This window comes from Castanea sativa, chromosome 8, assembly GCF_040712315.1.
Source record: "Castanea sativa cultivar Marrone di Chiusa Pesio chromosome 8, ASM4071231v1".
In the NCBI taxonomy this organism is placed as follows: domain Eukaryota; kingdom Viridiplantae; phylum Streptophyta; class Magnoliopsida; order Fagales; family Fagaceae; genus Castanea; species Castanea sativa.
The window spans coordinates 7,483,605-7,505,343 of record NC_134020.1 but is presented as its reverse complement, the minus strand read 5'-3'; the positions used below and the strand labels follow the sequence as shown (position 1 = coordinate 7,505,343).

Genomic DNA, 21,739 nt, shown 5'->3' with positions numbered 1-21,739 from the left:
TCTGTACAAATGATAAACGAATATGACAAAAAGACTTCCTTGGACGTAAGCCGAGGACGCTTTGTATAAATATTCTCTTTCTATGCCAAAGTTTACAATTCTTAGTTCCTATTTTTCTCAGCAGAAAGTACAGATCCCCCTCTCTTTCCTCTCTCGTCCCCTTATATACTTCTTCTTCTTCACTGGTTCATCCACGTGTCATACAAATCTTCCCCTTGGATACTTGACCCATCCACCACCTTCTTGAAGTCTTCAAATAATAGCAAGAAGGCTGAATTCTACTGTTCAGAGGTTATTTTCCCATTAATGCGGCCAGGGAGGTAAATGCAGGGCCTTTAATGTGGTGGTAGCAGCTTTTTTCTTAGATATTTCTCGCATGTCCCTGCTTCTAAAGGGTGCTTGGATCACCCTTTTACCCATCAGTTCTTCCAGAATCCTGCCTCTAACCCATTTAGCAAGTCCCAGGGTCATTGCTGGACCTGTCCGAGGGGACACTCCTCCTCGGACAACTCCTCGGACTACTACAGTGCGGGTTGACTTGTGGGTCTAGAGGCCCTGATCAAAACAGACTAGTACCAACCGATCAGGCCCAAAACCCAAACGTTTATTCAATAGCTTTTACCCCCACAGTATCTGTTTGGATTTGCATTTCACTTTTTTTTTTTTTTTTTGAGAAGAACGTTAACTAAGTTTCAGTGAGTACTGTGCACTATTTACGAGACTCACAAACCTCTTTTTTTAACAAAATTTTTATTAAAAATGAGTCACACATTACTATTTACGCAATTAAAAATTATTTTACTATAATATTTTTAATTTTCAAAGTAAAATAAACAGTGTCCAAACGCATCCAAAATATTTGTTCGGGAGCAGGAGCTTCTTACCAAACACAAGCTTGATTTGTTTCCTCAGAAAAGTGAAGGTGCTTCCACTTTCCAAAGAAAAGCATCGGCTAATAAGGAAAGAAAAGAACCAGCTGCTGAAGTAACAATCACTTAAGAGACACCGTCCTACAAAGGCTACAATGAGCATACAGCCGCCAACATTTCAACAAAAGGTCACTGACACTGATAAACACGCTTTCTCTTTGAAAATTCAACTAATTTACCCTCTTTTTTTTTCTCTCATCATTCTATAATAATAATAATAATAATAATAATAATAATCTATCTATACACCTTTCTCTTCTTTCTTTCACTCTTTTGTTTATTCTACTTTCAAAGGCTCTCTTTCATATTGAAAACCCATTTCCAGTTCACCTTCTGTGGTGAGATTCAATTGGTATGCTTCAAATTCTCCATGCTCCATTTTCCAGATCTTAAGTTTTCTTCCAAATTGCTTTTTGCCCAATAAACCCATCTGGGTCTGCTTCAAAATCCAAAATTTCCAATACCCAGATCCTGAATTTTCTTCCAAAGGTTTCGATCGCCTTTGAAAAAGTATGGTTTTGCTGTCTGGTTCGGCTCTTTTTCCTCTGACTATACCAAATGGGGATTCTCGGTCTGCTAGATTTTCAGTTTTAGGTGGGAAGAGGATCAATTCGTTTTGTTACAAGCAAACGAAGGAGCAGAGAAAGGTTGTTTGTGCTTGCGTGGCGTCTCCACAGAACTTGAGAAGTGATGAATCCTCAGCCACCAAATTCAATGTATTTCTTTGCATTTGTGATTACTCAATTTCGTATTAGTTTGTATTTATTGCATTTTATTGGTTACTTGTTTTTTTTTTTTTTTTTAAATTGGTTCATATGCAAAAGCAATTTGTTTTATCTGTCAGTTGTGAATGATAACTATCACATTGGGTTTCATTTATATCATTATGTTGTTTTCTTTAGACATGTCATTATTTGTGTAAACACCTTCCTTGTGTAGTTTAGACTTTTAAAAGTTATTTTGAAATTTTTAGTTTTCTGTTTCTTGCTAAGAAGCATTAACTCACACTGATCCAAACACAACACTGGACACGGAAATTCTTCAAAAATCAAAATTAGGACACAACATGGAGGGGATACTACAATGAACTAATTAAAACATATCTTTAGGAATATCTGATTTATGTATAGGCGTAATTTATGTTTACTTTTAAGTTTTCAAAATAAATAACAACTATTATAGCTTTGAAAACATATCTAAAAATCAAAGGAATTTTTTAAAATAAATAATAATAAAAATTTCCTCCCAAAACAATAAGGATACAAGTGTCCCTGGCATGTTTGTGTCGCACACGCTGAAGATTTTGTAGTGTCCATGCTTCTTAGGTTTTTTTGTTTGTGCTCTTGTGATTTTTTTTTTTTTTTTGGTTATGGGTGAATATCAAATTCTTTCACTTTTTTTCCAAATCCTTGAGCAATTTGAATTATTGGATTTAGAATACATGTGGCCGACTCTAACTAATCTATTGAGGATCAATAGCTGCCCCAAAAATTTTGGACTAATTGATGACAACCAAATTGCATTTTATTAACTTCAACTGCAGTCAGATTTAGTTATATTGTCTCTTATTAGTTTGTATTGTAATCGGATACAGATGTCTTCAATTAACTTCCTATATTTAGCGATCATATAAATTTAAAATTCTAGTTTTCTTGATGAACATATACAGTTCCTATGTTCATAGTTGGATTCGTGACTTATGGGTAATATAATGACTTGCTTTTGTGTTCAACTGCCAGAATATACTTTGCATTCTGTTCTCTTTCTTTGTAAACTTTGGATTTTATTTTCATTTTGTGTTGGCTGACTAGGATTCATTTAAATCGGAGAATTTAAGCACAGTACGGGAGCCTGAGGACGATTCAGATGTTCTTATTGAGTGCAGAAATGTCTATAAGTCATTTGGCGAGAAGCATATATTGAGAGGTGTGAGCTTCAAGGTGAATCTTAATATATTTAATTTCATGTTATTATGTGCATTTCCAGTAATGTAGACCAAACTAAATGACGGTGATGTTGGGGCCTGGATACTGATATGAAAGTTCCACATTAAATATTCAATTTTTCTATAAGGAGCATCTATGGGTGGCTCTTAATGGTTTTATATCGAGAGAAATACTTATACCCCTGGTCTCTGTGTGTGTATGGGTGGGTGGGTTGATGCGTGATATGTAATATATATGTATATTTATATTTTGATTATCATTATTGTCTTTTATTTATTTATTTATTTATTTTTATCCTTTTAGTTGTTTTTAATCACCTAAAAATTATTATCCTAAAGATGAAATCTAGATTTATATTGCAGGCTTAATTTTCATGATGATTCTAGTGTTTCAATTGCTTGTTAATTAGCCAATGAGCTTGTTCAAAATGCATTTCCTCTCCCTACAAAAATGGGTGAAGGGTGAAGTCATGGATCTTGAAATTTAAGATCCATTGGGTGCAACAAATTACCTAAAGGAAATTTAGAAAAAAGAATTCTGGTGATTAACTATCTAAACTAGTGTGTGTGCGCATGTGCATGAGGGCATGGTTTGTTAATTAGAAATATGCAGCATATTTTTCTGAGAAAATGGTTATTTATTATTACTACATATTAGGCATGGGATTCTGTAGAAGACGTCACCCATAAAAGTGCTACATATAATGATACTATTTTTAATAATGATGTTGCCAATCTGTTTTTGTTAGTCTCATTATCATCACCCCCCACCCCCTGAAATGTATCCATGCAATATCCATGTTGTTCCTCTCTTATCATCCTAGATTCATGATAAAAGTTAAATTTCAAATTTACAAATTTGTATCCAATACGTATCCAATATACCGTTGTATAATAGCATATATGGTATGGATTTGTATCAAATTTAGATACAATGGATATTTGACGTATCCATACCTCCTAGCTAGGGAAGGATTCTTTGCTTGATTAATTTAATTTCTGATTCTCTTGATTTTTGGTTTATGTTGCATTAATTCTGTTTTATTTCCAATGTATAGATTAGACATGGCGAAGCTGTTGGAATAATTGGGCCCTCTGGCACTGGAAAATCTACAGTTCTAAAAATCATTGCTGGACTTCTTGCTCCGGACAAGGTATATGATTGGATCTGTCTTCCATATGCTCTTAAAATTGCTTAATTAGTTTATTTTGATCCATTTAGTAAGCTTTTAGCATTATACTTTAATCTGTTGCTCTTCAGGTACTCTCATGTAGACTGATATTCATTGTTTAATAAACAGGGTGAGGTTTACATACGAGGTAGAAGGAGAGCTGGTTTAATCAGTGATGAGGAAATAACCGGTCTACGAATTGGACTTGTAAATTTCGCATTTAAGCTTTATATAATTATAGTTATATTGACTTAATCTATTGGCCCTTCTAAATTATTTACTATATTTCTTACAGGTGTTTCAAAGTGCAGCACTTTTTGATTCTTTGACTGTTCGTGAAAATGTTGGTTTCCTTTTGTAAGAGGCTGTCTAGATTATCTTTAGAAATGTAGTGTTGTCTTGTGTCATTTTCTCCTCGGGACTTATTTTTTAAAGCAAGCAATGACTAATTTCTGTTAATTGCTTAGATATGAAAACTCAAGCATGCCTAACGACAAAATTGCAGAGCTTGTGACGGAAACCTTAGCTGCTGTTGGCTTAAAGGTATGCTTCAAATATCAAGTTATCACTCTTGATAAAATCAAGAGTGATTATGACTAAATCAGCAATTTATCAATTTTAAGATACTGCTCAATTTCCATCTTTTTTTTTTTTGGGTGGGGTGGGGGGGGGGGGGGGGGGGTTTGGGGGGATCTTTTGTAGTTTTTCACATAAAATGTTCAACCAAATGAATTTTCTTTAGATATTTTTCCCCTTGCCTATATCTACATTTTCCCAAGGTTTAATAGAAGAATTCTATTTAGCCATTTGGTGCTAGTTTGCTTTCCATTGTATTTGGAGAGTGGTATAATGTACCTTAAATATTCTTAATTTAGTGATGGCAGTTGAAATTTCTAATTATATAATTGAGTTTAAGTTCCAGCCAATGCATAAAAACTGCATTCAACTATTTATGCCTACAGCTAGCACTGCTTGCCTAGCTCCAGTCACTTCACTCCTCCCCTGCCGCTGAAGATTCCTAGACTTCAAATATTACATCTATTCTCAATCTAACTGAGTGTTGTTCAGGGAGTTGAGGACCGGTTACCATCTGAATTGTCTGGCGGAATGAAGAAACGAGTTGCTTTAGCTCGGTCTATAATTTTTGATACCACACAGGAAGCAGTAGAGCCTGAGGTATGTTGAAGAAATGAGTAGATCTATTAATTCTTTTCCTACCATTATTTTTCTAGTTCTTTCCTGCGTTAGTACTTAAATTGATGATCGGGTATTTCCCCCAAATTATTATTATTTTTCCAGTTCTGGGTGTACATGTACTGGACCCTCTTATACAATAATATATATATATATATATATATATTATTTTTCCAGTTCTATTATATTTTAATTTTTAGACTGAATGTACATGATTGGTATTTGCTTCCTATTGGGATACATCTCTCCGTTGTTTTTTGACATGGTCTATCAAATTTGAATTGTAGTAGTACATATGAAACTTATGAAGGACTAAATTATCCCAATCTCACTTTCTTTCTTGAAAGTTGAAGCCAAACACCTTGGGTTAAAAGCCACTATAATTATTCATAGAATCATCTATTATGTGACTCAATCTGTGATTTGTTAATTTGTATGGCATTATTGGAACGGGTTGCTGCTGATTAACCTGGATGCTTTACAGTTTTTTATTTGTATAATTTTGTGTTTTATCTGTGTGTGTTGCACATGCTTGTAGCTATTGCTTTTTTTTTTTTTTTTTTTTTGGGGGGGGGGGGGGGTGCATAAGTAATAATGCTTCATTGAAAATAAAATGAAAAATAAAGAATCCCGAGTACACTGGTAGTGTACTTTGGATACAACAAGTGTAAATCGAAATGACAATAGATCTAAAAATTCCTCTAATAAAGAAAAGTGATAGCCACTTAAAGCAATCAACCAATCAAAAAATGTTTGTAAAAGATGCAATTTTAGCTCTAGACAAACATTCAACTCAATCCGATCAAAAGTACAAAGATTTCTCCCCCTCCAAATGGTCCACATCACACAACAAGGAACGGTACCCCCGATCTCAACAGCATAATGTATTCCAAAGCCCTGTTTCCAACAGCTTAATGTTCTCCCCATTTTTTTTGCACATGTTACACCAATTTACAAGGAAAATATTATGCTTCGAGGATTCTCCATCGTGAGAATCTGTCCCCAACCTGCTGTCCTTGCAAAAAAGGCTACCTTCAGAGGAATCTTGACCTTCTATATACTTTTCCATGGAAAGTGAGGGGTTTGTCCCATACTAAGTATCTGATAGTAAGACTTCACCTCAAAAATACCACTCCTAGTCTCCTAGTAGGGATCCATAATAGCCTTCCTCCTCATCTGTATTAACTTCAATGGAATAAAGTGTTGGAAAAAACTGGTGTTGCATTTCATTCAAAATGCACAGCGGAAGCAACACAAATATCTTCTTCATTCAAGTGAGATAACATGAATATCTAGAATTTTAGAAACAAAGAATAGAAAAGTGTAGTGAAATTCAAAACAAAAGAAGTTTGAACTTGGGAAGACTTTCAATCTTCACTCCAATTTCACAGATACCCAAGATGTGTGGTCTCTCAATCAATTATATACGCACTTGCTTAAGAGATAATATATATTTTTTTAGAGAAAGCTGTATTTTTCGCTTTTAATCGTACGTATGATTTTTAACTGTCAAAAGGTAGTTACTTTATTTATAATTATATTTAATACCACTATATAAATATAATTACACCTAGGCTTTATTAATAAAATTAAATCCCAAGATTTTATTATCTAAACAATTAACCCCTTCATGAAAATATTCGTAGTAATACAAAGTCATAATATATAGCTGCCACTTTGAAAATTACTACCTCCTGATCCTGTAGTAATACAAAGTCATAATATATAACTGCCACTTTGAAAATTACTACCTTTTGGTCATTGAGTACCAGGTTTAATCCTTTAAATTATTCATATATATTTATAAAATCAAATTTCATAAAATATAAACTTTAGTAACTCTTTACTAAAGTTGTTAGGCCTAAAGTTGTTAGGCCTAACACTTTGAATAACAAAACTCATTAAACTTATCTCAAGTGAATATTTTATATCTCTACAAAGAGACTATGAATTCCATCTTGAGGATATGTGTTCCTTTAGTACTATGTGTGGCTACCCAACATATTAAGGTTTTGGCCGTTGAATTAGATCTCACTCCTGATATATCAAAGCAACTTACATTTCATGATTGAGTTCACTATCCTCTCAGGATTGAAAGTTTATGTAAATTAAAGTTGTGAGATTTATTATTCAGTTGATAATCGTTGATAGAATAATTAATCTCACAACGGTCTAGTTCAATATGTCTTATACACTTAAGACACATCAACACATCAACATATCAACTAGAAGTCTCCACATCCATGATCAAAACTTAGTTGACACATTATAGTCTTCATAGATAAAATGCCTAATTTCATCACCAACTACGAACTAAGATTTTGAGTTTACAAAGAACTTGTGATTTATATCTTCTGTTATTAAATCACATAAATCACATACTATGCATCTCCAGGACTATATGATAATGTCCAAATATTCATGCTACCATTATTTTAGATAATAAAACAACTTCATAATTTATAACATAATGTCATACATAATATCATACACAGTATCGTACAATAGGATTTTAGGACACTAATCCTAACATAAAGAACACAAAGAAATGACTGCAAACTCCCCACCTCCCAATCGTTAACTGTCTAGTAAATGAAACATCCTAGTTGAGAGCCCCATCACGCCAATTTATTTTAGCCACCAGAAGAGCCTCGTTATCTCTGGGCTGTGCGTTACAGCATCAGGAGGACATTTTTCAAACTTGTATTCCCACACCATAAGTCATGCCAAAGCATAACACAGAAACCATTACGCACCCTGAATTTGACATACTGAGATAACCTCCCCCACCCTTTCTGGATATGTTTTCAGAGGGACGCACCTTAAGGTTCCTTAAGCACACCAGAAATCCAATCTCTCTGGATATGTTTTCAGAGGGGCACACCTTAAGGTTCCTTAAGCACACCAGAAATCCAATCTCCCACATTTTGCCCATGCTTCAATGCCACTTCATTTCACCAGTAAGAATTTAAGAGTTAGTTTCAGTGGCATACTGCCAAAGCCAGTTTCCTGACAATGCATTATTAAAACACACAAGGCTTCTAACTCCTAAACCACCACAACGGACCGGTTCACAAACTGTCTTCCAGTTTACCAAGTGAAATTTGACATAATCCCCTAACCCTCCCCACTGAAAATTTCGTTATAGCCATTGCTTTTTTGCTTTTAACAGAAAATAATTTGTAACCGCTAAGCTCCTATCTCAACCTTGTTTATTGTGGAACCCTAAATTTAGGTAAATGCTGCAACCACTGTGCAGTGTTTAAAATATTTTTTTCAAAGATGAGTCCTACTTCAGGAAATGGTTTTGCAAAATTACTAATGGCACTTGAACAAAGCTAACATAAATTCTCAACTTCTGCAGTAAAAAGTGAAATCTTCCAAAATATCCTATTACGTACATTACTGTTTCTGTTTTTGACTAGTCTTCGGAGATATGATGATTTTTCTGCTTCTAATATGGGTTTTTTAAAATGATGATATGCTCTCTAAAACCTCCTCTACTACACCTAGACCTTAGCACCTGAGGTGCTTGGTAGCTTGTTTAGGACCTTTAGGTGGACTTACTGGTCATGGCAAGCACATGTTTGAGACAGTATTTATAAAACATTTTATACTTCTACAGATCTAATATTGGGATAATTCATTTGTCCCAAGTTGGAGTGAATGTATTTAATCTTGTCCTAGGAATATACATGCTATGTGAGAGTGAGAGAGAGCACCCACAAGCTCTTAATTTGCACCAAATGTGTTGCTTCTCGTGCTTGTCTAGCTGTGTAGTGGGCCTAATTAGTTTGGTCAGGTCAACCTGGATTAAGCCCAACCGTAAAGTTCACAATCTCAAATGCAACTGTACAAGACTGTTACCTAAAGCTGTGGTTAAGCAGGCAGTAGGTTTGATGGGTAGCATATCAAACTCACAATTTATATCAAGCTCACAAAGATCAACCTCCTGCATCCCTTTTCTCATGTTCAAGCCCGCTCATTAGCATTGAACCTAATGTGGGCCTTGCACGTACAGATCCAAAACAGAAAACAAACACTGGAACTGATACTGAACAAATGAGGCTCCCAGGACTCTAGGTTCTGATATAAGACTTACTAGTCAAATCAAGGCTTTGATACCGTATTAGAATCATCAAATCCAATAGTTTAGGTGTTAGGAAGGCCAACAATGTATATCAAGCTCATAAACATGAACTCTAACAAAGTTGTTAGGCTTCTGCAATAAATTTTTTAATGTGAAACATGTTTTGACTGTAACATTATCTTTGTCAAGAGGTTCATGCTTGGCTCTGGGACCTACTCTGTGTGTTATGCTGTGTGCTTACATGCTGGCATGTCTTTAAGCCTTAAACTTGCAGTGTCCTATTTCTTGAGCCCTTGTCATTGACAAGGTGTCAATAATTTTGGTTCAAGGCTAGTTTTTAGAATGTAATGTTATTGTATATGCAGTCTGATGCTTCAAGTGTCAGAATTATTCTAATATATTCACTTTTTTTTTTTTTGATAGGTTAAAGACTATTTACTCATCAATGGATATGGAAATTATTCTGAATGTATCTAGCTTAATGTTTTCTCTAATATTCACTTCTATTTATGCATTGTTTCTTGTCTTTTTCCCTCCCTCTATCCTGTTGAATTATGAATGTAAGGAAGATCTGTTGGTAAAAGGGAAGTAAAAGTTGTGCCTATAAAAAAAAAAGAAAGGGAAGTAAAAGTTGTGTGAAATGCACACTGAATTTATCTATTTGAAAGATGAGAAATTAATTTCACAATCAGGGACTGGATTTTGGTTTGGTATTAATTATTTCTATGATACAGGGCTGTAAATGGAGAGATCTGGAAAAGAGGTTTAATATGACTGGAGCTAATATGTATTATTAGGGTTTTTAGCTATAGGAATTCAGTAGTTTTTGTTATTCTTTGCAATTTTGGGAAGCATCCATAACTTATATGCAACAGCTGGTAGTTTTGGTTAGTTTCATTACTTGCCATGGAGTTGGAAGCAAGACCCTGCATGTGCGAAACTTATGGCATGGGTATCCTCACACCCATCTCCTGACAGTCCTTTGCACCACTGAACAGGTGCTTTTGTATGATGAACCAACAGCTGGACTTGATCCAATTGCATCTACTGTCGTTGAAGATCTCATCCGTTCAGTCCATATGAAAGGCGAGGATGCGCTGGGAAAGCCTGGGAATATTGCTTCCTATGTCGTTGTTACTCACCAACATAGTACTATTAGAAGAGCCGTCGACAGGTTATGCTTTGTCCAAACTATGTCTTTTGGTTGTGCTTGTTGCTAAGTGATTTTACTTTACTAATTCCAGTAGTTATTCAATTTTTATAGGTTACTTTTTCTTTATGAGGGAAAGGTTGTCTGGCAAGGAATGACTCATGAATTCACAACATCAGCAAATCCTATTGTTAAACAGGTAATGACACCAAAATAATAATAATAATAATAATAATTGAGTTTACAATTCAATCAATAAACACACACACACACACACACACAATAAACATGTCTATGTATTATTTCCTGAACTAGTTCGAATGCAACCTATGTCAACTTTCCTGATATGGTTGACATTTTCATGGTGTATTTTATTCCTTGTAGCAGACGGCTTGCCCTTAAAAGTATCAGATGCTTATCCTTTAAAAACTCAGATTAACCCCACAATCAATAATGTGCTAGCTGGAATTTAAAATTCTCATTTTATAAGTTATTGAACTTTGTGATGATTCTAATAAGAAGGCTCACATTCGTAATTGTTTTTTCAGTTTGCATCTGGGAGCTTAGATGGACCAATAAGATATTAGGAATTTTGTCTATGGTGGATATATGAGACGACGCATGGTCATTGATTGATAGGTATTGGCAGAGTTTCCAGGAAGAAATGGGTCTGATGGAGACGCAAAATTTAGACTCTCCTCCCCCTTCTCTGTAGACTCTCATAACAAGCAAATCTTAAAGCTCAATTTTTAGGCTTCAAAGATAAATTCTACTCAGCAACCTGGAGTCAGAAGTGCCTGCATTTAGACATATATGCTGAACAGGCACCACCGTGATATCTGTGTTGTCATCAAATTTCTTTTAAGTTTACCTTTAAATTTTGTTGTTGGGACCTGCATTTGTCCCCATTGTAGTGGGGTAAAGAAACTCGTTCTAATCAGAATTTCAGAGAAAAGTGAACTCATCCTAAATGAAAATTCATATTGAAGATATCATTTTCTAAGGTAAAAATTCATATTTAGAACTCCGTCAACAATAAGGAATTTGATTTTCAGCCAGATTTTGGGCATATCATATCAAGATTCTTGTTTCTGATTAGACTAATTGGAAACTAGTGAGAATGTCTTTAGAGATGATTCATTGATGATAAATGACATTGAAGAAATGAATTCTAACGGCCAGGTTCCACTGTTTTCTACTACATTTAAAAAAAATTAAGAAAAAGCAAACAAACAAATCAATCATTTTATATATATATATATATATATAGAGGAAATTGCATTGAAAATTAACTGGCCATATCAGGCATAAAAGTCATAGTAGTGGCAAAATATTTTCTAGTGTTACATCAAAGATAAGAAGAAATTAAATATTAATTTTTTATTTCATTTGGTTCAATGTTTCAAGATTTTTAAATCTAAAAAATAAAGATTTTTTGTTTCTTTTGGTTTAATGTTTCAAGACTTGAACTCCAAAAAAATAAAAAGTTTCAAGATTTTTCATTCTTCACACATACACAAAACTCTTTGCACTTCAATTCACCATTTTCATCTCTTGCATTTGTACTCCTTTATGTACACTTACCCATAACTGTTCATAGTATTCCATGTCAAATACAAAAAAAAAAAATGATCTATTTACTTTAATATTTTGACGACACCTACCTAGCTACAACATTGATATCTCATTTAATCTTAATCCTTATGAGTTGGCTACAACCAGAGAAGGGGCTTGTATTTTATATTGAGTGACGGTGGCAATTACGATTTTAATACTAAGGTTGGACGTTGTGGACTTGTGGGTTTTGTAAAAACTATAAGTGATTGTGGGTATTTGAGATGTTAATATGGGAAGGTCATAAGTGTATTCTTCTTTAGAATTAAGGAGGAAGAGAAAGATACATTTTATATCAACTTTTATTCTACAATATTCCTCCAAAGTTTTTTTTTTTTTTCATTACTTGCACTAAATAATTATAATGGATATTTGTATCCAATTTATAATTGTTGCATTTTATGATGAACTCATTACTAACAAAGTTCTATAAAAATTATGCTATAATATATGTAGAATATTCTCCAAAACCATCTTACATAAAACATTCCAATATTATTCATGCATTGCAGAGACATCTTACTAATTGTAATTAAACTATCAATTACTAAAACAAACACAAAGCAAAGAATTTAAAATTAATGCTGGAGTTTTGAAATCATATAAGTTTTACTACATAGAGTTTACCTTAACTTTACTGCCTTCTCACAGCTCTTTCAAAAGATGATATGTAGTTGAAACTTGATATTTTCCATTAAAAATTCTAGGAAGTGTCAACTAATTGAGTTACAAGGCTCTTGGCATTTGCGTATATGCTTTGACTAATATTAATTCATATATCAATACTGATGATGCAAAGAAGATCAGTAGGCTAGATGCTTCGGACTTGAAAGGACCACTTGCTCTCTCTGCGGCCTGAAGAAAAAAGAAAAGCGAATCAAAGGTGACCGGGGCTGCCGGCTAAGAACCCTCCGATGGTAAAGTCAGTTTTCTCTTGGTATATGGAATTCCAATCTTTAGACAAAAACTGTTCAACGTACCTTTGCTTTGTCCGAATCAGTGTTTATATAGTGTTCCCATAGACGGTTATCGAATACTGGAACCTCCCCTGGATTCAAGGAGGATTAAACGTAACTGCCATAACCGTTTAGGAGTTACACTTCTATTTCACAACGGATACATGACAGTTATGCGTGGGATAAGGGATTGTCACATTATATTCGGAGATTCTCCTAAGTATGATATCCTCGTCCTGGAATTCCTTCGTCGAGTGTGCCTGATAATTCCAAGTGTAGCATCCTCGTCCACGAATCTTTATGTGGACGAGTCCTCTCGGGACAGGCTGTGCGCATCCCATGGACGAGGGATGTAGCTTCGCTATCATCCTCAGGACGGCCTTGTCCGTTACCCTTGTCCTGAGGATAACTCCTGGACGGCTGCCGAGGTGATGACCGTCCAGGGACGGTCTGAGCGTTTTCATCCCACATCAGTTGCCCCTCGTCCAGGAGTTATGCAACGTATCGACAGATTTTAGGACGAGTCTATCCCCTTTTTTCTTTTTTTTTTCTTTTTTTTTTAAACGCACTACGTGTCGCACATCCATAGGGGGTTAGTCAACTAGTTTACTCCTTCGAGGCATGCGCCACGTGTCACCTTCTAATTGGTTCCGTCGTTGAGGTTACCGAGACTTTTCTGCCTATAAATAGTGGTTTCTCTCTCATGCCCCTTTCACTTTTTCAAATTTTCTGCTTTGACACTCTCGTCCGTCGCTTCGTCTAAGAATATCCTCAGCGTCCTTAGTGTCCCTCGTCTAGAGCCAGGTAATCTCTCTACACTTATTCTAGCTTTCCTTTTTAAGTGTTAGGACGTTTTCAATGGCCTCCTGCTCGTCTAGCGACAGTGTGGTCAAGGCCATAAACGAGTATCACGACGACTCTAGTTATGACACCTCCAGTAATGTTAGTAGTAGTAGTGGTCACACAACTGAGGAATACACATCTGGTGTTCCTGGAATTCCTGTAGAAACCTTTCAAGAGAGTATTAGGATGAGGACAGCCTCTGGGGCTGACACCTCGACGAGCTCCCCGCCGTCCTCCCCTTTGGACGAACGGGAAACCGTATATAGTTGTGCTCTAGAGGTTCCTTCTAGGACGGACGAGAGAAGGTTAGATGCCCTTAGGAGTTGGTTTCAAATTCCTGATGATCTAAACCCTAGGTTAGCTGTCCGAGGTGAATGGTGTTGCTAGCCTCGTTTTGGAATAGGTGTTTATGAAGCTTATCTGTTAGGGGGGCTTAGACTTCCTTTGAATGCCTTTGTTAGGGAATTACTTACTAGGCTGGGCTTGGGAGTGTGTCAGCTTAACCCCAACGCATGGAGACTAATTGTCTCCATGCAAGTCTTATGGATGGAGGTGTTTCACGGGGACCGTCCTATCACAGTGGACGAGTAATTGTACTGCTATAAACCCTCCGAGATAAGTCAATCTTGAGCCTTCCATCAGTTCACAGCCAGGGGCAATGACTGTAGACTGATTAAGTCTTTGCCCTCGTCTGACAGAAACTGGAAGACGGAATTTTTCTTCGTCTCTGGTTTCTGGGCGGGGCATCCCGTTGAGGTTGGTAGAGACTCGTTTGCTCCTTATACTGGAGACTTAGGGAACCTTCGTCCAGAAGGTATGTTATGCTCTTCTTCTTTTTTGTTTCTTTTTTGTTATATTTTATCTTTGGACGATGGTCTAACCTTAACTTCCTTCTTCCCTTTCCAGCCGTTGGACGCCCCTCTTTGAGCAAGTTCCACCGTGATCGCGTCCACAGGGCCCGTCTACATTCTGAACGAGACTTTCATTCGTTGGTGACCCTTCAGCGTCTACACAGGTAGGGACTTGGCCCCGAACCGTCCGTCGAAGCTTTAGCACACGAACTAACTACCCGTAGACGTGAGTGCTCCTCTTAAGATATGCGTTTTTCATTTTTGTTTTATTATTATTATTTATTTGTATGTATGTGTTCGCACTTTTTCATTTTTTTTTTTTTAGGAATGGCAACCATGAAGGGAAACAAGGGGAAGGAAGTGATCGACGAGGCAGCTAGACCTGAACCTCAGCCCCAGCCTCGTCCTGCTTCTGGAGAAAAAATGAAAAGCTTGTCCAAGCATGTGGACTTGGCTAGCTTGCCAAGTCGTCGGGGGAAGAAAGCTAGAGGTACGGGTCGTCCGGGCACAGGCCTGAAACTGCTAGGCCTGAACTTCCTTCCCAGCCGCCCGTCCTGGTCGTTGATGTAGACTCGTCCACGCCCCTTAGTGTCACTCCGTCCAAGTCCCCTGCTCTTGACTCGTCCCAGCCTCCTCAAAGGATTTCTACTAATTTATTGGAGAACGAGGATCTGGCTTGGGAACGATTCCAAGAGGCTGTGAAAGGCGAGGACGTAGCTGCGTGCTACGACATGTCCTTGAAAGAGTTCGAGCACTCTGGCGTCCACGATCTCTTCAAGGTGACCATTTTTGCCTCGTCTTGGTTTATCCATGTTTACCCAATGTTATTTCTATCTTCTGAACTTTCTATTCTTCCATGTAGGCAATGTCAAAGTTCATAACTGCGTCCAGGCAGGCCACAGAGATGGACAGGACGAGGACCCTTCTAGAGAAAAGAATAGAAGAGATCAAGAACGACTGTAGGACGTGGGCGGAGGTGGCGAACAAGGCCAAGGACGAGGCTAAGGAGTTGAAGGCTTTGGTGGGGGAGCTGAAGTCCGACGCTGCCAAGAAGGACGACCGTCTTGAACTTCTTCAAAGGGAGAATGACGAGCTGAGTCTACTTCTTGAGAAAGCTAAAGACGAGGCAGTAGAGGAATTCAAAGCGTCCAAAGAGTTCACTGACCTGATGGATACGAACTACGCAGCAGGGTTTAAGGATTTTAGGATGGACGCTATGGACAACTTTCCTGAAGTTGACTTTAGCGCCATTAAACTCAACCTTGCTGCTGCTACAAGTTCTCTCGTCCACACAGGCTCAGACGATGTCAACATCGAGGACGACGCTTCCACCAAACCAGCTCAGGACGACCCCAACATTGATGCCCCTTCCTCTTGAAGAAAATGTTTCTTTTTAACCAATTGTTATTGTTGTTTAGCTTTCTTTTCTTTCTTTTCTATTTAAAATGTATTTAAGAATTTGAAATGTATTCAAGTACAATTACCTCGTCTAGAGTGTTCTGGACGAGTTTATGAACAATGCCTTTTAATGCTTGTTTTATAAGGGTTTTTGGACGGTTGTCGTCTACCCTCTTTAGGCTAAAGAATATCTTCTTTATTTGTTATCTATTGTATGGATGAGCTTATATGTTATCATTTATGCAATTGTCTTTCAAACAATGCTCTAAGTGTTGAATGATCATCTACACGATCTTTTTATGGACGACCCACTTAGGACGATGACGATGACGATGACTGCATTACTTTTGCTTGTCCTTTAGGCCATTATTACTCGCCTTCTCGCAAGAAGTTCATAATGTTTATGTTTTCTCGTCTTGACGAGTGTTCGTCTTTGGAATGCTATACCTTAATGCTTACTTTTCTTTCTTAGACGAGTGGGCCTTGGCCTTTTTTCCTTTTGCTTTATGCTCATTTGAAGGAAAGTCTTAGACGAGCATGCCTTAGTTTTTTTTTTATCCTTTTTAAAGGGAAACCTTGGACGAGTATTCCTAGGCTTCTTTCTCTTGCTTTATCCTTTCTAAAGGAAAGCTTTTGACGAGAAGGCCTTGGCTTCTTTCTCTGCTTTTTCCTTTTTAAAGGAAAGCTTTGGACGAGCAGGCCTTGGCTTCTTTCTCTGCTTTTTTCCTTTTTAAAGGAAAGCTTTGGACGAGTGTTTCCGCGTCCGAAGTTTTCAATTCGTCTTAGGCTTTTGCCCCTTCTGTGGGTATTATGGAAACTAAATCTATGCATCAAATACATAAGAAATTCAAACCATATTATTACATGAACATTGTTCACAAACGTGGCACATGCCTATAAGCTAGTGCCTTATTAAGATACTTAAAAAGTACATAGCCTCGTCTTTTGTAAGCTGGTCTGTAAGTAGTGCAAAAGTTTAAGAACTAATGCACTTTTATTCGTAACACACCATAATAGTAGTAAAAACACAGCAGTAAATATAAGCAAACACGCAAATCATAGCTGTAACTTTGCCACTGACTTCCCTCATCCCTGCTTATCACTGATAGTACCTCCTCAGATGTTCCACGTTCCAGGGATGCTCTAACTTCCGCCCGTCCAGGGCTTCCAGGTAGTAAGACCCCTGCCTCTTGCAGTTGATTACCTTGTAGGGTCCTTCCCAATTGGGTCCTAGTTTTCCATGAGCTGGATTCCTAGTCGCCAAGGAGACCCTTTTGAGAACAAGGTCCCCCACACCGAACTGTCTGGGTTTTACCATGGCATCATGCTGTTTGGCCATAAGATTTTTGTACCTTGTCGTCCTTTGCTCCGCATTCATTCTTACCTCGTCAACAAGATCGAGGTCAAGGCGAAGTTGTTCCCCATTGTCTTTCTCCTGGTACTCCATCACTCGATGAATTGCCATATGAACCTCCGCTGGTATGACAGCTTCACTCCCATAGGCTAGTTTAAAAGGGGTCTCTCTTGTCGGAGTTCGTGCAGTCGTCCTATAGGCCCAAAGAACACCTGGTAGCTCATCTGGCCATATCCCTTTTGCCCCTGCGAGCCGAGTCTTGATGATTTTCAGCAGGGATCGGTTTGCTACTTCTGCTTGTCCATTTGCCTGTGGATGGGAGGGTGAGGAATAGTGATTCTTGATCCCGAAATTATTGCAAAAGTCCCTAAAGGGTGCGTTGTCAAATTGACGTCCGTTGTCGGATACTAATACCTTGGGTACCCCGAACCTGCATAGAATATTCTTCCATACAAAATTTTTCACATTCTGCTGAGTGATTGCTGCAAGAGGCTCGGCTTCTACCCACTTGGTAAAGTAGTCGATTCCCACCACCAAAAACTTCATTTGCCGGATTCCCATGGGAAAAGGGCCTAGGATATCCAGTCCCCACTGTGCGAAGGGCCATGGGGCCATCATTGGGGTTTGGTATTCTGACGGCTGTCTAGGCACATTGCTATAGCGCTGGCATTGGTCACATACCTTGACATAAGCTTTAGCGTCCACCTGCATTGTAGGCCAATAGTAGCCGGCACGGACGATTTTATGGACTAGCGACCTTGCTCCTGAATGATTTCCACACGATCCTTCATGAACTTCCCTTAGAACATAGTTTGACTCGTCAGGAGCCAAGCATCTTAAGTAAGGTTGGGAAAAACCTCGCTTGTACAACACTTCATTTATGAGGACATACTTGGCTGACCTGACCCTCAACTTTCTCGCTTCATCCTTGTCCTCTGGAAGCCTTCCATCTTTGAGATAAATCATTATCGGACTCATCCAATTCTCCCCTCCTCCTATCTGCTGTATGTCAGGAATGTCTATGCTCGGCATATATTGGATGTCGTCGCACTCGTCTATGACCCCTGCCGAAGCGGCTTTTGCCAAGGCGTCTGCTTCCGCATTTTCCTCCCTGGGAAGTTGAATAAAACTTATGGCTGAAAATTTTCGTGCAAGGCGTTTCACTTTATTGAGGTATTTCTTCATTCGATCTTCCTTAGCATCACACATCCCATTCACTTGGTTAATGACCAGTTGAGAGTCTCCTCTGATTGTTAACGACTCTGCCCCTAAGGACTTGGCTAATTCCAACCCCTTGAGTAAAACCTCGTATTCAGCCTTGTTGTTGGTAGTTTGATACTGCAGACGGGCCGCATACTCCAGCCTGTCACCCTCAGGGGACTTCAGTACAATTCCAATCCCTCCTGCATACAGTGTGGACGATCCGTCTACATTAATCACCCACATTTCATTTCCTTTGTCCTTGTTCAGGTCATCTTGGCTGGGGGTGAATTCTGCGATGAAATCTACCAACGCCTGCGCCTTTATCGTACTCCTTGGGAGGTATCTGACATCAAATTCGCTGAGCTCAACGGCCCACTGTACTAGCCGTTAAGCAGCTTCCAACTTGCTCATCGCCTTTTTAATGGGATGGTTTGTTAGGACGTTGATGACGTGTGCCTGAAAATAATTTCTCAGCTTCCTGGAAGCCGTGATTAATGCGAAGGCTAGTTTCTCCATCATCGGGTATCGTCCTTCCGCCCCTCTCATCGCGTGGCTTGTGTAATAGACCGGTTTCTGGACTCTCCCCTCTTCTCTGACTAACGCTGAGCTTACTGCGTGTGGGGACACTACCAAATACAAGTACAACTCTTCCCCAGGTACAGACGGACTCAACAGTGGTGCCATCATGAGATACGTCTTCAAGTCTTGGAAGGCCTGTTGACATTCGTCCGTCCATTCAAAAGCCTTCCTAAGGACTTTAAAGAATGGTAAACATTTGTCAGTAGCTTTCGATACAAACCTGTTGAGGGCAGCGACTCGTCCAGTAAGAGACTGGACTTCCTTGATATTTTTCAGTGGCTCCATGTTCAGTATTGCCTGGATTTTATCCGGATTCGCCTCAATTCCCTTGTGCGACACCATAAACCCCAAGAATTTCCCCGATGAAACCCCGAAAGCACACTTGCTTGGATTTAATTTCATGTTGTACCGCCGCAACGTATCAAAAGTTTCTTGAAGGTCGTCTAGATGTCTATCCTCGTCCTGACTCTTTACCAGCATGTCGTCTACATAAACCTCCACATTTCGCTCGATTTGAGGATGGAACATATGGTTAACTAGCCTTTGGTAGGTCGCTCCCGCATTCTACAAACCGAAGGGCATTACCTTGTAGCAATACAACCCTTGGCTTGTGATGAATGAGGTCTTCTCCTGATCCGCTTCATTCATTTGTATCTGGTTGTATCCTGAGAAAGCGTCCATGAAGCTAAGTATCCTGTGACCTGCCGTCGAGTCCACTAACTGATCAATGCGTGGCAATGGGTAGCTATCCTTGGGGCAGGCTTTGTTTAAATCAGTGAAGTCCACACACATTCGCCACTTGCCATTAGCTTTCTTGACCATGACCACGTTCGCCAACCAATCTGGGTAATGGACTTCTTGGATGAACTTCGCGGCGACCAACTTTTGCACCTCTTCCTTAATGGCACTGTCTCGCTCGGGAGCGAAAACTCTTTTCTTCTGACGCACTGGTTTCGAATAGGGACACACGCTCAGGCTGTGGGTAATGACACTCGGATCAATGCCAGGCATGTCCTCATGACTCCATGCAAAGACATCGAGGCTTTTCCTCAGAAATCGGACCAAAGCGCGCTTTTCCCCCTCGTCCATGCTCGCCCCAACTCTAGTATACTTCCCAGGCTGGTTATCATCCAAAGGGACGTCCTCTAATACTTCAGTGGGTTCCGCCGCTATTCTTCTCCCGTCTATACTCATTGCCTGCATGTGCTCGTCCATTGCCAGCATAGCTAAATAGCATTCTCTGGCGGCCAACTGATCTCCTTGTACTTGGCCTACTCCGTACTCGGTTGGAAATTTGATGGACAAGTGATAGGTAGAGGTTACCGCCTTCCAGCTATTCAGTGTTGGTCTTCCAATGATGGCGTTATATGACGATGCGCAATCAACAACGAGGAAATTTACCTCCTTGGTTATTTGCTGTGGATGTGTTCCAACGACCACTGGTAATGTGATGGTGCCCACTAGTTGCACCTTCATTCCTCCGAATCCTACCAACGGCGAGTTCACTGGTCGAAGCTGATCTCGTCCTATCCTCATTTGTTGGAATGCGGGGTAGTAGAGAATGTCCGCAGAGCTGCCATTGTCTATCAACACCCTTCTGGTTATGTAGTTAGAGATGAGTAGGGTGATGACGATCGCGTCATCGTGTGGGTGATGAAGTCGTCCTGCTTCCTCGTCTGTGAACGTAACGGCCTGTTGGTCTACTTCCCTTGTCCTAGTAGGTCGTCCGGACAGCTGGATGTTCTACACCACCTTCAGGTATGTCTTCCTTGACTTGGACGCCTGCGCCGTCGAGTTTCTTCCTATAATTACCCTTATTTCTCCTAGTGGGGGATGTGATGATTCTTCCACCTTGGCTTTCATTTTCTCATCCCTCTGGTCTCGTCCAAGGAAGTTCCTCAATTTTCCTTGTCTAATGAGATTTTATATCTGCTGCTTCAAGTCAAAGCACTCGTCCGTGTCATGCCCGTGGTCTCTGTGAAAGCGGCAGTACTTGCTCCTATTACGTTTGTTGGGGTCTCCCTTCATTTTATCCGGCCATTTCAAGGACGGATCGTCCTTGATCTGCATAAGAACCTGCTCCAGTGGCATAGTTAGGGGCATGTATTGTTGATTCCTCGCGGAGGAACTGGCCTTCTTACCATCCTTATCTTTCCTCTCGTCTACCCGAGCTTTCTTTGGACGAGGTCCTTGATCCGAATAACGATGGTGACCCGCTTCCGAACGTTTTGCCCTTTTTCTTTTCTTGGCTATGATAGCGTCCTCAGCGTTCATAAAATTCTGGGCCGAATGGATGAGATCGGCCATGGTCTGTGGTTCCTACTCGTAGAGCTTATGAATGAACAAGTCAGAATTGACCCCATTGTGGAAAGCGGCCAGTAATAACTTGTCATCCATCTCGTCCACCGTCAGGGCTTCCCTATTAAACCGGGTGATAAAGGATCGCAAACTCTCGTTTTCC

General features: G+C 39.1%; 1 protein-coding gene across 1 annotated transcript; it reads left to right on the top strand.

Annotated features, from left to right (window-relative positions):
• The first annotated feature begins 927 nt into the window (after positions 1-927).
• LOC142607472 (protein TRIGALACTOSYLDIACYLGLYCEROL 3, chloroplastic) lies at positions 928-11,491 on the top strand. Its single transcript, XM_075778982.1, has 10 exons — positions 928-1,645; positions 2,741-2,869; positions 3,933-4,028; positions 4,176-4,253; positions 4,342-4,403; positions 4,514-4,589; positions 5,115-5,222; positions 10,329-10,504; positions 10,595-10,679; positions 11,029-11,491. Exons 1-10 carry the CDS (start codon positions 1,442-1,444, stop codon positions 11,065-11,067), a joined length of 1,053 nt encoding a protein of 350 aa, XP_075635097.1. The 5' UTR covers positions 928-1,441; the 3' UTR covers positions 11,068-11,491.
• The last annotated feature ends 10,248 nt before the right edge of the window (positions 11,492-21,739 follow it).

Coding starts and splice junctions, on each gene's coding strand:
- LOC142607472 (XM_075778982.1), top strand. CDS start 1,442: ATGGTTTTGCTGTCTGGTTCGGCTCTTTTTCCTCTGACTATACCAAAT. Junction 4,029..4,175: donor GACTTCTTGCTCCGGACAAG/GTATATGATTGG, acceptor TTTAATAAACAG/GGTGAGGTTTACATACGAGG. Junction 4,254..4,341: donor CCGGTCTACGAATTGGACTT/GTAAATTTCGCA, acceptor TATTTCTTACAG/GTGTTTCAAAGTGCAGCACT.